The following is a 16,125-nucleotide window of genomic DNA, read 5'->3' as shown; positions in this document are numbered from 1 at the left end:
TGCAGCGGTTCAAGAAGGCAACTCAAGGGCAATTAGGGATGGCAATAAATGCTGGCCTTACCTGCGATGCCCACATCCCAGAACGAATAAAAAAAATTGCCTGACGTATCCCCACAAACTCAGATCAGGATATCTAAGTACCACCATGAACGGGGCCTCCAAACCCAAAACAAACCTGTGAGCAACTAGACGCGAGTTCCATCAATGGAGAACAAAGGCGCCCCTTAAAGTGCTGCTGTCATACAACTTGACTACATAGTTAGAAAAATACAGGATAATTAAAAGGATAGCCCTAACAAATACTTGGATAATGCAAGAAAGCCCATCGAGACACATTTTTCCATATGCTACATTCATATATTTGCCAAAGACCAAACATTATTACAGATGGACTTTGGAAAGCCAGAACCCGACTTTGATCTGTTTAACTTTTTTTTAAAGTTGCTTATCGAAAGAATAGTAAGACTTTCAACTGCTGTAATGAACAGACATCTTTTCATGCTGAAAACCATTTATTTTTTTGTGATATGCAAATGCATAAGTATAAATATTTTTTTCATTACGATACAACAGTTAGAACATTCACAAAGCTCTGTGGTGGAAAAACAAAACACAGAAGCTGCAAACATTTTTTTTTTATTGCACAGTTCTGACAGCATATTCCAAATTGTTGCTTTAAGCATCAGTGCGACTACAGCGAGTACTCCAAGCCAACAGGTACAGCACACACCTAACTTCACCTGCGCCACACCAGAACACAACAAACCAGATCCCACACAGCCCAACATTCTTCACATGTTCAACAGCTTGTTGGTACATTATTACCAAAAACATAAATTCGTACATATACAAGCAAAATACCTGTGAGGTTTCCAAAATGCCACACATAGATTTGGCAAAAGTAACATTGCCATATAGAGTTATTTACACCTCTGGTACGTTTGTAAACAAGTGTTTAATATGCTTTAAAACTGGCCAAGAGCACAGATATTTTTTTTTAAAAAGGCTGTAGAATGGGTGATAACTTCTTTACAGGGGTTTTTCTCAACCAAGTAATACATACCCAAGTCTTCTCAGCACTATGATGTGTTCCTACCTGTGCATTCCCGCTTATTTCAACCAAAACAAACACTAAATCCCGTTGTTCTACACAAAAACAGATAAAGGCTTAGCCAAATTAATTTAAAAATAAAAGCCAATTCCATTCAGCACTGAGTGGCTCCAATGCATCCCCACTTCTTTTTGAACAAAAAAACCCCATAAACTTGTTTCTGTAGATAATCATATGTACAGCTTTTCCTTAGAAATGAAGTGATGTTATTTGAAATGTACAGAGCTACTCAATGCATTCAAACGGAATGTAAATTTTAGCATTACCTGCTAAAAATAGCAAGCTTTTCCATAGCCACACAATGTTCCATTTATATAGCAATTTTTACTGAATGCCACTAAAGGTGCTTTCATGTGAAAAATTGTTACAGATGAAATAACACCACCACTTTTTAAACCACACAATGGACATTTTATTCGTGTTACCACAGAGAACAAGAAGTGTGTTACATGTCTTTATGGTTAGATTATGCCCGCAAATGTTTTCCCCCCAATCCGCAGAAACCATTTATTACATTATATCTACATAAAAGATCTTTCTACACCCAATATTTCAGACATTCAAGTGATCTTGTATAAATACCAGGCCATTTCTATTGGTCATCATAAACAAAGCAATTGGGGGGGAGGGGCAGAAAACAATGTTTAAATTTTGTGACGGTAACAACCCAAAGGCTTTATTTACTGAGAAACACGATTCGGCCATGCTTACGAATGCGTAAAAGTACTGTTGTCAGTTTATTTATGCCTCTTGCAATTTTGCCTTCATTTTTACTGCACTAAAACCCTCCATTTCGAGCTGCTATGAATTCTTAGGTTGCCTGTCCTGTAATGCTTCCTTTGGGCATTGTTTTTGGTTGCTTGTGTCCACTTCTGGGTGTGTACTGCAAGCAGGAGTTTGGTGCTGCACGGAGGACAATTTTGGTGGGTCTTTCCGAGTGTTCCCTTTCTTCACAGGACACGACTGTGAATAACTAACTTGCTTATTTCCCTTCAAGTCCTTGCTGTCTTTTCTCTCAGTAGATGCACACATTTCTGAGCTTGCGCTTTGAGTTGCAGCTCCGAGACTGCATTCGGTCTCGCAGGTTCGATCCTTTATCGAACGCGCTGAACTCTTTTCCTTTGTCTCAGGCTTTCCACCTACTGGCACGGCTTCAACTGATAAATGACGAAGGAGTAAGCTTTGAGAAACGTTCTTTGTTTCATCTGCCTTGCCACAGTGACCATCAAGCGTGTTGCTTTTTGAAAGAGAGGATTGTGCATTATTATTGGGGCGTAACGTGCTCTTTACCGACGAGCTCTTCTGTTCATGTCTCGTAGATAAATATGTCTCTGTCTTTGATGTACTCGGACCGGACAAGAAAGCAATATCAAGGGTGCCTTCCAGTGGCTTTAGGCACAAAATAGATCTGCCATCCATTTTACATTCAGTCATCTGCCTAGTAATACTCTCAGTCATTAAACTTAACTGTGGTTTGTCTAAAGAAACTTGAGCCATTCCCGTTACTATCTTGGAACAGTCAGATGGGGTTGACCTCAAATGAATGTGAGCGGTGCATGTGGTATTTGCTGTATTATTTTTCTTGACAATTGAAGATTCCTCTTTGTTCAAAGATATTAGTGTCTTTGGTTGAGTGTTATGGGCAGATGAGATCATTTCACTCTTGAACATTTCTGATGAATCCTTAGCAATATTAGTTTCTCTGTGACATTTTTTGCTTCCCAAAAGTTCCATATTTGAAGTCTTGGCTTCCAACCTATCACGGACATTTGACTCGTGTGTGTGGTTTTCAGGCCCTTCTGCATCACTTTCCTTTGCACAGAATTTCTCCACCTTTAGGGAAGTCGCGGATGGTTGTGCAAGTTTCTCAGAGTTGAGTGCACCAGGAGTTGACGTGCAACTTCCAATCTCTGAATCAGGATGTGCAGTTTGCAACACTGATGGGTTGTCATCGTGAACACTGGAGTTTGTACATAGCTTCTTGTATGACAATAACAGTGGGCCACCTGCTATGATGCGCTGTGCATCTGAACTTTGCATTTTAATTTCATTACACTTAGAATTTTCAGCAACTTCCAAATTAAACTCACCCACCTCTACAGTCGCTTGAGCCATACTTTCATGTCCAGAGTTTGGGTCATGTATCGCATTTTGTTTTTGAAGAGATTCTCGTCTAACATTCCAGTTGTTTTTTTTCTTTACAACTATCGCCTTTAGTTTCTCTTTATCAACCTCATCGAGTGACTCTTGTCTTCCCATCTTTCTTGCTACAGGACGCTTGAGACACCCCTGCTCCACAGGCCGAACTTTGGTGAGGGACGGCATTTCGAGTGCATTCTCTTCTAAACTATGTAGACACAAATCTCTCTGTAAAGACTCTTTCCTTCCTTCCGCTTGAGATGTTTCCAGGCTATGCTTACGAACACCCAATTGTTTCTTGTCAGAAGTATAAGATGGAGAAAGTTTTTCAGCAGACTGCACTCTCTTTAATAATGGTGACCTTGGAGGCTCGGCACTTTTAGGCCGAACCATGTGTCTTAAAATAGTTGGTGGCGAGTGCATCTTAGCTGGAAAAGTGTGCGCCATTTTGGAACTTCCAACCGAGTGCCCAAGCAAGGGTGATGGTGACCTCTGCGGTGAAGTTGGCTGGGGCGTAGGAGAAGGGGTTCTTGCCAGGGGGGATAGAGGGATACTACCAGCTGATTTACGTCTCCCTGATCTGTACCTTTGTCCACCTAGCTTTGAACTCAATCCGTGAAGTGTACTTGGTCTAATATGACCAGAGCCAGCAGGGGAATTTGGAGCACTTGAGCTGGGGGAACTGCTTTGTGAGGAATTTGTACCTGTTAAAATATAAAGCATTTTACAGTGGTTAGTTTGTCAATTGTTTCCCTAAACTATGAGCCTCAGTTTATATATTTTACATTATTAAGAAAAAGACACTTCCATCACCTTGCTAAACTTGCCACTATATTTGTAGCTGACAAATCGGGGGCTGAACGAAAGCTTTGTGTTGGTGACCTGGGGGATAAACTATGTGTGGGTGACCCAGGCATACTGTCACGAGACGAGAGCGAACAGTTCAACGAGGAGAAACTTCGGCTGGTATGAAGAATCTTGTCAGCTACAAGTATTCTGGTTCAACATTGTGGAAATAACAAGACTCTGTAGTATTGTATTACGGCTAATAAAACTGTAAATTAATGAATTTGACCAAGAAATCTCAGGAGCTAGAATCTGATACCAACCACCATGTATGATTGAAGGCATTAACTCAACACATTCTAAGGGCCCACTGGGGTTCAATGGGTAAATGAGCGCCGGCACGGGCTCGACGGACCGAATGACCTCCTTCTGTGCTGTAACCATTCCACGTACCCAGTCATGTGCTACTTAGACAGGAGATCACAAAGGTCCTGTGTCCAATACCTGGACTGTCAGTGTGTTAGCTTGTGTCATATCGGTCAACAGTAGGAGTACTACAATTTGCCTTAACGTCACTGGGCAAGGATGATGAAAAACTTGCTAAGGTTCTTTCTGCAGTGACCTCTACTGGAAAGTGCATGTGTGTGGGTATTGGGCTAGGTCAGCATTTAACTCAACTGTGATGTCCCGAGGTGAAATGAGTGTCATGGTCCAGGCTCTTGCACAGGTCACATGTACGAAGATGTTATTAAGTTTACAGCATCTCTCAGTTGCGTGAATTTATCCAAGCTGTGAAATTATCTCTCAAGTTGAAAACTCACCAGATAGAAAATCGGGGGCTGAACGAAAGCTTTGTGTTGGTGACCTGGGAGATAAACTATGTGTGGGTGACCCAGGCATACTGTCACTAGACGAGAGTGAACGGTTCAACGAGGAGAAACTTCGGCTGGTATGAAGAATGACGGGCTGCTTTGCAAACTTTTTGAAGAGCGATCGCCTTCTGTTCAGAAATAATAATAAAGATGGTACTGGTTAAATTTAGCATTCTTTACTCAAGATCAGTCTTTATTTTAGGATTGTGATGAAGTGATCCAAAACACACCAAGTTACTGAAGAATGTGCTATGCAGAAACTGGAAGAAATCGGTATCCACAAGGCTTTTGGGCTGGATGGGATACATCCTAGAATTCTCAAGGAATTAAAGAGGAAAGTAGTGATACTTTGGCTGATATTTTCAGAGCTCCATAAATACTGGAGTAGCACTTCAGCTTCAGAGGATGAAAAATCTAGTTGTAATCCTCAAAAAAGGATAATGGCATGCACTTGGTAATTATAAGCCACTTAGCCTAACAACTTTATCAGAAAAAAAATCATCAAGACCATTCTACAAGATGCTATAATAGGCACAGGTATCATAGGGAGCAGTCAGCATTGTTTTAAAGTAAAAGTTCATGACTCACAAACCTACTGGAATTCCTTGAGATTCCTGGAGAATAGCCTGGTAGATGTAGCCTGTTCAGATTTTCAGCAAAGTATTATTAAGGGAATCAAGGGATATGGGGATAGGGCAGGAAAGTGGAGTTGAGGTAGATGATCAGCCATGATCTTATTGAATGGCGGAGCAGGCTCGAGGGGCCGAATGGCCTACTCCTGCTCCTATTTCTTATGTTCATACCTCATGTGAGATTAGTTAGGAAAGATTAAAGAATGTGGAACATAGATGGCAGATTGTCAAGACAGATGAAGAATTAGCTCAACAACTAAATAAATGTTTTGCCTTGCAAAAATAACTAGAATCTGTTCTGGGAGTCCAACTCTTCACAATATGGAAGAGGTTCTGGAGAAATAATATTAAAGTTACCAATGATAGGTAGCCATGAAGACAGTAACAAGTAGAAAGGAGATGAAGTATCTTTCTGGAAATTTGGACCAATTATGTAGATATTTTGAGATACAACAGATGTATTTTATGTGGATAAACATATCACAATGAATATAGGAATAGTAAACATGTGTATAACATGAAAGGGTCTCCACTGGCAATGTATGAAGAAAAGTTGGGTGTGATCATGGATCATACGCTGAAACCATGTGGCCAGTTATCAATATATCAAATTGGGCATTGGATTCCACCTGCAAGTTATTGGATTACAGATCAGAACAATTCAGACGGGCACTGCCAGTTTAATAGGCCAATTCTGGAGTATGTCATGCAGTTTAGTCACTCTTTCTCTAAAAGGATACAGATGCCTTAGAAAAGATTCAGAAGGAAGGCCTTAGCTACTAAGTTTCGAAGAAATATGAAACAACTAAACTTTTTTCTCCACTGGTGAAAAATAGACTTGTTGGGGTACCTGATATAGGTCTTTAGCCTGCTGAGATATAGAAACAGTTGAAGTAAGCAAGCCTTTAGTCCTGTGCAACCAATATAACACTAGAGGGCATTAAGTTCAAAATTCAATGGGGCCAAAATTGGCCCCCTCCATAAGCTCTATTACCGCCACTAAGAGGCAGGAATGGAGCGGAGAGGCCTTACCGACCGGGGGGGGGGGTGGACAGATGGGCCAACCCGACTGCAGTTACCCTCGGGCCGGAAGCGGTAGAAACCGGTTACCGGATCGCTCGTTTTCACGCGCCAACCCCTTACCAACCGGTGGCGACCACAGCGCGGAATTCCCCCCAGCCGGTCGGTGCCACTGATAACTTTCCCCAGCAGGGAGTTGTTTGTGGCTGGGCGGCACGTCTACCGTTAAAAGGGGAGGTTGCACTGCCGGCAACGCCGTGTGATTTTTTTTATTGTCGGCCGACTGCTGGCTCGGTTCGAGAATTATGCCAACGGGTTTGGCCGGGCCACCAACAGGCAGCCTGGCACCCCGTCTTGGGTGCCAGGCCGCTGGCCCTGCCGAAACCCTCCCTGGTGTCCCAGTGTTTGCTACTAAAGTGGCTGCAAAGTTCACAGTGGCCCTCCCCTTTAACTGAAGGGGAGGGACGTTGTGATGCGTTAGCGCAGCGCTAATGACTTGGAGCGGCGGCCGTTCTGACCTGCCCCCACTTTCTCCCCGCTGACAACTGCAACGTCACTCTGGGTAGAAAAAAAATAAAGTTTTGAATTTTGCCGGATTATCCGCCCCAACAGAACACTTACAAAACGGTAAGTGCGCCCCATTTGGACCCCAATAAGACTTGATCAAAGACAGAATTCTAAAAAATGATAGTGGACACGTGGAAGAAACTCCCAGAGGTGGTAGTTCATCTGGAGTCAATTAATACCTTTAGAAGTATTCATAGAAACATAGAAAATAGGTGCAGGAGTAGGCCATTCCGTCCTTCGAGCCTGCACTACCATTCAATAAGATCATGGCTGATCATTCACATCAGTACCCCTTTCCTGCTTTCTATCCATACCCCTCGATTCCTTTAGCTGTAAGGGCCATATCTAACTCCTCCTTGAATATATCCAATGAACTGGCATCAACAACTCTCTGCAGTAGGGAATTCCACAGGTTACAATTCTCTGAGTGAAGAAGTTTCTCCTCATCTCAGTCCGAAATGGCTTACCCCTTATCCTTAGACTGTGTCTCCTGGCTCTGGACTTACCCAACATCGGGAACATTCTTCCCGGATCTAACCTGTCCAGTCCCGTCAGAATTGTGTGTGTTTCTATGAGATCCCCTCTCATCCTTCGAAACTCCAGTGAATACAGGCCCAGTCGATCCAGTCTCTCCTCATATGTCAGTCCTGCCATCCCGGGAATCAGTCTGGTGAACCTTCACTGCACTCCCTCAATTGCAAGAACGTCCTTTCTCAGATTAGGAGACCAAAACTGAACACAATATTCCAGGTGAGGCCTCACCAAGGCCCTGTACAACTGCAGTAAGATCTCCCTGCTCCTATACTCAAATTCCCAAGCTATGAAGGTCAGCATTCCATTTGCCTTCTTCATCGCCTGCTGTACCTGCATGCCAACTTTCAATGACTGATGTACAATGACACCCAGGTCTCGTTGCACCACCCATTTTCCTAATCTGCCGCCATTCAGATAATATTCTGCCTTCGTGTTTTTGCCACCAAAGTGAATAACCTCACATTTATCCACATTATACTGCATCTGCCATGCATTTGCCCACTCACCTAACCTGTCCAAGTCACCCTGCAGCCTTTTAGTATCCTCCTCACAGCTCACACCGCCACCCAGTTTAGTGTTATCCGCAAACTTGGAGATATTACACTCCATTCCTTCATCTAAATCATTAATGTATATTGTAAATAGCTGGGGTCCCAGCATTGAGTCCTGCGGCACTCCACTAGTCACTGCCTGCCATTCTGAAAAGGACCCATTTATCCCGACTCTCTGCTTCCTGTCTGCCAACCAGTTCTCTATCCATGTCAGTACATTACCCCCAATACCATGTGCTTTAATTTTGCACACCAATCTCTTGTGTGGGACCTTGTCAAAAGCCTTTTGGAAGTCCAAGTACATCACATTCACTGGTTCTCCCTTGTCCACTCTACTAGTTACATGCTCAAAAAATTCTGGAAGATTTGTCAAGCATGATTTCCCTTTCATAAATCCATGCTAACTTGGACCGATCCGGTCACTGCTTTCCAAATGCGCTGCTATTTCATCTTTAATAATTGATTGCAACATTTTCCCCACTACTGATGTCAGGCTAACCGGTCTATAATTACCCATTTTCTCTCTCACTCCTTTTTAAAGAAGTGGGGTTACATTAGCTACCCTCCAGTCCATAGGAACTGATCCAGAGTCAATAGAATGTTGGAAAATGATCACCAATGCCACTTCCCCAAGTACTCTGGGATGCAGACTATCAGGCCCCGGGGATTTATCGGCCTTTAATTCCATCAATTTCCCTAACACAATTTCACGCCGAATAAGGATTTCCTTCAGTTCCTCCTTCTCACTAGACCCTCGGACCCCTAGTATTTCCTGAAGGTTATTTGTGAAGACAGAACCAAAGTATTTGTTCAACTGGTCTGCCATTTCTTTGTTCCCCATTATAAATTCACCTGAATCTGACTGCAAGGGACCTACGTTTGTCTTCACTAATCTTTTTCTCTTCACATATCTATAGAAGCTTTTGCAGTGAGTTTTTATGTACCCAGCAAGCTTCCTCTTGTACTCTATTTTTCCCCTCTTAGTTAAACTCTTTGTCCTTCTCTGCTGAATTATAAATTTCTCCTAGTCCTCAGGTTCACTGCTTTTTCTGGCTAATTTATATGCCTCTTCCTTGGATCGAACACTATCCCTAATTTCCCTTGTTACCACGGTTGAGCCACCTTCCCCGTTTTATTTTTACTCCAGACAGGGATGTACAATTGTTGAAGTTCATCCATGTGATCTTTAAATGTTTGCCATTGCCTATCCACCGTCAACCCTTTAAGTATCATTCGCCAGTCTATTCTAGCCAATTCACGTCTCATACCATCAAAGTTACCACTCCTTAAATTCAGGACCCAAGTTTCTGAATTAACTGTGTCACTCTCCATCTTAATAAAGAATTCTACCATATTATAGTCACTCTTCCCCATGGAGCCTCGCACAACAAGATTGCTAATTAGTCCTTTCTCATTGCACATCACGCAGTCTAGGATGGCCAGCCCTTTGGTTGGTTCCTTGACATATTGGTCTAGAAAACCATCCCTAATACACTCCAGGAAATACTCCTCCATCGTCTCTGGATTAATAATTCCTAAGAGGGTTAGTGATCTTAATAGCAGAGAGGATATTTCCATGGATGGAGGAGATTAGAACTAGAGGGCATGATTTCAGAATAAGGGGCCGCCCATTTAAAACAGAGATGAGGAGAAATTTCTTCTCTTATTGGGTTGTGGATCTGTGGAATTTGCTGCCTCAGAGAGCTGTGGAAGCTGGGACATTGAATAAATTTAAGACAGAAATAGACGGTTTCTTAAGCAATAAGGGGATAAGGGGAGCGGGCGGGGAAGTGGAGCTGAGTCCATGATCAGATCAGCCATGATCTTATTGAATGGCGGAGCAGGCTTGATGGGCCGTACGGCCTACTGCTCCTATATCTTATGTTCTTATTCCCCTCCTCCCTCCCAGGGTACGATAGGAAGGGGTGGGAAAAGAGAATCTGTGATAAAATAATCATACTTGGACTCTGGAAGAAGTGCGGCTTAATAGGCCGAATGGTTTTCCTCGCTCCGGGATTCATGTTGTATTTTAAAAAGTAGGGAAATAGCAGGTACCTTTCTTGGCCTTCCTTCTTTTTGTTTTTTTTACTCCGCCTCATCATTCTGCTCCTGTAGCTGGGTCTCCTTGCTGGACCAGTTCTGATTGATGTATTCTCAAATGGTGTAGTTGTGATAGCGACCTTGTTTCCACTCTAGTCACAGTAAATTGGAAAATAGTTATTTGTACGGAATGAACATTCAATTAATGAATATATTCCACAGCTAAGTTCGCTGATCAGTAATGTGCAGACAAAAATCAAGCTAGGACTGCAATTCAATGCCAGAATTAAAACTAGGACATGACTGCGGCCAACAAACTGGAAGTGGTCTGTGCATGGGGTGCATTGGCAGGAGTCACTCTGTTAAAAGTAACATTTTATGTCCTAAATGTGTGCTATTGATAAAACATTGATAAAGTGACTGGGTCTTTACTCGTTGGAGTTCAGAAGGATGAGGGGGGATCTTATAGAAACATTTAAAATAATGAAAGGGATAGACAAGATCGAGGCAGAGAGGTTGTTTCCACTGGTCGGGGAGACTAGAACTAGGGGGCACAGCCTCAAAATACGGGGGAGCCAATTTAAAACCGAGTTGAGAAGGAATTTCTTCTCCCAGAGGGTTGTGAATCTGTGGAATTCTCTGCCCAAGGAAGCAGTTGAGGCTAGCTCATTGAATGTATTCAAGTCACAGATAGATAGATTTTTAACCAATAAGGGAATTAAGGGTTATGGGGAGCGGAGTCCACGGCCAGATCAGCCATGATCTTTTTGAATGGCGGAGCAGGCTCAAGGGGCTAGATGGCCTACTCCTGTTCCTAATTCTTATGTTCTTATGTTAAAATATATCCACATAGTACTTTTTAACCAAACGTTATAACATATAACCAGAGGAATTCAATCCCTTGTAAGCAAAGCATTTGAGAGCCAACAATATAACAGTAAGAAAAAAATAAACTACTAGAGATAAAAACAAAAAATGCTGGAAATCTCAGCAGGTTAGGCAGCATCTGTGGAGAGAAAGAGAGTTAACATTTCGGGTCAATGACCCTTCGTCAGAACTGGAGAGTGTTCGGAAAGAACGGATTCTTAACAAGCACTGAAAGGGGGAGGGGAAGAAATAACAAAAGGGAAGGTCTGCGATAGGGTGGAAGACAGGAGAGATTAGAGAGACAAAAGGGATAACGGCCCAAATTCAAATGGTAATGCCAGGAATTAGAAAAACATTAGTCAAGATAGGATGTGAATGGTGGGATAATGACCAGCTGCCATTAGAGACGAGGAGAAAAAAAGAAACAGGGGTTTGGAGAAGGGAAGCCAATGCTTACATTTCTGACATCCTCAGTATTTAGTATTTAGTATGTCCCTTTACCATTATTACATAGATTGCAGATTCAATCCCAGTCTTCCCCTGCACATATTCTGCTGCTGCATACAAAAGAAATCTCGCAGTATTTCAAATTATTACCATCTCCCCTACAGCCAGAGAATGCGATAAATCTCCGAGGCAGACTTTCCACAAATGGGACATTTATTTAACCGTCTTGGGTTGCTACATGGAGAATGAGGTTGCATATACTTTTCAAAAAAGGAAAAAAATCATGCTAGCAACTTGTATTTAATGTACAGCCGACTTCTTCGGCATTTAGTATCGAGCACTAATTTACTGCCATCACTTCATTTATTGAGCAACAACAAAACAACTGCGGAAAATGGATGTTTTACACCTGGTGAAAACAGATCAGGATGTTACACCACTATGTGACTGATATTAGAAAGGAATTTAGGGATTTGGGGCATTTGCAGCTTTTCTTTCAGCAATGTGCGTGTCAATTAAGTCCCTTTCTGCTTAATGATTAATTGGGGGGGGGGGGGGGAAGTTTCAAATATGCTCCTTAAATTAAAGCTCCTCTTATGTAGCGGTTTACAGTTTTCTCATGTATTTCAGCCAGCAAGCATAGTGCCAAAAGATTGCTAGATGATTTCCCCAGAGCAGAACATAGCTGTTCTCAGGAAACATTCTCCTTGAAACATACTCTTCCAGATGAAAGAGAAACGAATTTGTGCTACAAAAGGGAGGGAAGGTAGAGAAGCAGATCTGCCAAAAGGTGCATTCACTAGCGGGAGTACAACACTACATCTCAGCCCACTGCTGTACATGAAGCACAAAAGATTACAGCGACAGGAATTTGCTACATGTGGTGTCAGCAATGTGGGCGGGATGGTGATTGTCCATGTGTTGTGGGGAGGTGCTCAGACCGCAGAGTGCTGCTGGACAACATCAAAAAATGCCTGATATTAAATGTAATCTGGCTCTCCATTAGATGCTCCTTGCACCTGTATTTCATTAGTACTTCTCCAGCTCACCAAGCAGAGAGGCTAATGTTTTGTTATAACCACAGATGCACAGATTAACTCTCGAGAGCATTGAAAGAAAACTAGTTTAAAGCAGTGGTATGATGTGGCACTGGGAAAGGTGGCACACAGTTGTGTCAGTGGGTGGCACCCTCGCCTCGAAGCCAGAAGATTGTGGGTTCAAGTTCCACTCCATAGACTGGAGCAGAAAAATCTAGACTGACTCTCCACAGTGCAGTGCTGAGGGAGTGCTGCACTGTCAGAGGTGCCATCTTTCGGAGGTGGATGTAAAAGATCCCATGGCACTATTTCAAAGAAGAGCAGGGAAGTTACCCCTGGTGTCCTGGTCGATATTTATCTTTTAACCAGCATTAAAAAAAGAGGGGAAGAAATTGCCTTCGGTGAGACGGGCTAAATTGACAGCAATTAGGTACTTTAGAGTAAAAACAAATTAAGGGGGCAGTAACCCGGGCGTTCGCACTGCGCTGGTGACATCAGCGCGTAACTAACATCAATAGCGCCACTGCCGCCGCGTCGCAATATCCTTCCCCTCCACTTAAAGGGGAGAGCCGCTAGGACTGCGGCAACCACTTCAGTGGCGCCCACTGGACCACCAAGGAAGGTTTCGGCCTGGCCAGCGGCCAAACAAGATGGCGGTCACCGTGGGGCCACATACCCTATAAGGGCGGCTGTGGGCTGTCGCACCGAGAAGCTGTCGGTGGCATCGCCCCACACAGATCTTGCTCCCGCAAGGCAAAGGGGTCCGCACAAGGCGATAAGGGATCAGCGCACACGGCGATAATGCGATGATGTCATTGGCGTGCTTGTGCCGTGCTAATCGCGGGGCGCAAACCACTTTTCGCTGGCAGTGCCCCAGGGGCAATTCCCAGGGGGGAGAGGGTGTGGGGAGGCACCCTGACCACCACGTCTGGGCAATAACCCTCTGAGAGGGTCAATTTCGGCCCTAGATTATCTGGTCATTATCACATAGTTGTTTGAGGGAGCTTGCTGTGCGCAAATCTTCTGACGTATTTCCTACATTACAATAGCGACTACACTTCAACAAGTACTCAATTGACTGTAAAGTACTTTGGGACGTTCGGTGGTCGTGAAAGGTGCTATATAAACGCAATCTTTCTTTCAATTTTGCAGCATAGACAAAATATTTCTGAAGATGCATGATACCCATTGTGGGTAGCTATGAAAATTAGGGATAAGAGGGATAAAGTGGCAAAGGTAAAATAGTGCAAAAGATAGGCAGGAAATGGTTTTGATAGAGTAAATAAAAACTGCTTCCAATGGCAGAAGGGTCAAAAAGAACCAGAGGTGACATGAGGGCATGGTGGACGCAGATTTAAAAGGGAATTGGATAACTACACAAGAGGAAAACATTTACAGGGCTATGTATGGGCTGAATGGCCTCCGACTGTGCTGAATCATTCTATGAGACAAGCTCTTCAAATGTTAAGTAATGAGCAGAATGGGTGTTTAAGGCCTTACTGTATTAGAAAGGAGAGTTTTTTGAATATGTAACAATAATCATCACTACAATATTTGTTTTTCAACAAAAAAAAGCTACCATTAGAAATCTGAACATAAAATGGTAAGTTGCTTTGATTCTGCAGTTTCCCTTTCATTGGTGAGCTCATTGCGGGGGAGCTCATGCTAATTTGAACACATGGGATGGGATAAAAATTGATAAAGAGGAGGTACTAGAAACGCTGGCTATACTTAAAGTAGAAAAATCACCAGGACCGGATGGGATGCATCCCAGGATGCTGAGGGAAGTAAAGGTAGAAATTACAGAGCTCCTGGCCATAATCTTCCAATCCTCCTTAGATATGGGGATGATGCCAGAGGACTGGAGAATTGCAAATGTTACAATCTTGTTCAAAAAAGGGTGCAAGAATAAACCCAGAATCTACAGGCCAGTGAGTTAGCCTCGGTAGTGGGGAAACTTTTAGAAACTATAATCCGGGACAAAATTAACAGTAGCTTGGACAAGTGTGGATTAATTAAGGAAAGCCAGCACGGATTTGTTAAAGGCAAATTCGTCTTTAACTAACTTGATTGAGTTTTTTGATGAGGTAACAGAGAGGGTTGATGAGGGCAATGTGGTTGATGTGATGTCCATGGACTTCCAAAACTGTTTGATAAAGTGCCACATAATTGGCTTGCCAGCAAAGTTGAAGCCCATGGACTAAAAGGGATAGGGGCAGCATGGATACGAAATTGAATAAGTGCCAGGAAACAGAGTAGTGGTGAACAATTGTTTATCGGACTGAAGGAAGGTATACAGTTAGGGTGTTCCCGAAGGGTCGGCTCTAGGACCAGTGCTTTTCTTGATATATATTAATGACATGGATGTGGGTGTACGGGCACAATTTCAAAATTTGCAGATGACACAAAACATGGTAGTGAACAGTGAGGATGATAGCGATGGACTTCAAGAGGACACAGACAGGCTGGTGAAATGAGTGAACACGTGGCAGATGAAATTTAATGCAGAAAAGTGCAAAGTGATACATTTTGGTAGGAAGAACAAAGAAAGGCAATATAAACTAAAGGGTACAATTCTAAAGGGGGTGCATGAACAGAGAGACCTAGGGATATATGTGCACAAATCGTTGAAAGTGGCAGGGCAGGTTGAGAAAGCAGTTATAAAAGCATATGGGATCCTAAGCTTCATAAATAGGGGCGTAAGGAAGTCATAGAATGGTTACAGCACTGAAGGCAGCCATTCGGCCCGTCGAGCCCATGCCAACTCTCAGCTAGTCCCATTCCCCTGCCCTTTCCCCATAGCCCTGCAAATGTTTTCCTTCAGGTACTTATCTAACCCTTTTGAAAGCCGTGATTGTGTCTGCTGCCAGCCTCCTATCAGGCAGTGCATTCCAGATCCTAACCACTCGCTGCGTGAAAAGGTTTTTTCTTATGTCGCCTTTGGTTCTTTTGCCAATCACCTTAAATCTGTGTCCTCTGGTTCTCGACCCTTCCGCCAATGGGAACAGTTTCTACTCTGTCTGGACCCTCGCATCCTTCTCTGCTCTAAGGAGAACAACCCCAGCTTCTCCAGTCTATCCACGTAACTGAAGTCCCTCATCCCTGGAACCATTCTTGTAAATCTTTTCTGCACCCTCTCTAAGGCCTTCACATCCTTCCTAAAGTGTGGTGCCCAGAATTGGACACAATATAAGAGAGGCAAAGAGAGGGTTTGAGAATAGAATGGCAGCTAAAATAAAAGGTAATCCAAAAGTCTTCTATAGGCATATAAATAGTAAATGGGTAGCAAGAGGAGGGGTGGAGCAGATTGGGACCAAAAAGGAGACAAATATGGCAGCATGGGCTTGACGGATCGAATGGCCTCCTTCCGTGCTGTAACCATTCTATGATAGGTCATAAACATCAGCATAAAGGGGAGGCATTTTTACAACAATTTATTATTTTCAAACAGATGAAAAAAATCAGTTGAACAATTTAAATTTCTAACTTTAAATGACCAAAGAGTATATAATTACTCAGTCC

General features: G+C 43.0%; 1 protein-coding gene across 11 annotated transcripts in view; it reads right to left on the bottom strand.

Annotated features, from left to right (window-relative positions):
* Positions 1-568: 568 nt before the first annotated feature.
* Positions 569-16,125, bottom strand: part of mast4 (microtubule associated serine/threonine kinase family member 4) — a 532,941-nt gene continuing 517,384 nt past the window's right edge. For all 11 annotated transcript variants that reach the window (XM_070879482.1, XM_070879491.1, XM_070879499.1 and 8 more), the window contains 3 exons: positions 10,268-10,404; positions 4,858-5,036; positions 569-3,954 (listed from right to left, as the gene is read on the bottom strand). In XM_070879482.1, coding sequence (XP_070735583.1) covers positions 1,913-3,954; positions 4,858-5,036; positions 10,268-10,404 — 2,358 coding nt within the window. In that variant the 3' untranslated portion in view covers positions 569-1,912. The remainder of the gene's footprint in view (positions 3,955-4,857; positions 5,037-10,267; positions 10,405-16,125) is intronic.

Source organism: Pristiophorus japonicus, chromosome 1 (assembly GCF_044704955.1).
Source record: "Pristiophorus japonicus isolate sPriJap1 chromosome 1, sPriJap1.hap1, whole genome shotgun sequence".
Classification (NCBI taxonomy): domain Eukaryota; kingdom Metazoa; phylum Chordata; class Chondrichthyes; family Pristiophoridae; genus Pristiophorus; species Pristiophorus japonicus.
Note: the sequence above shows the minus strand (reverse complement) of the source record. Positions and strands in the feature narration are given on the sequence as shown.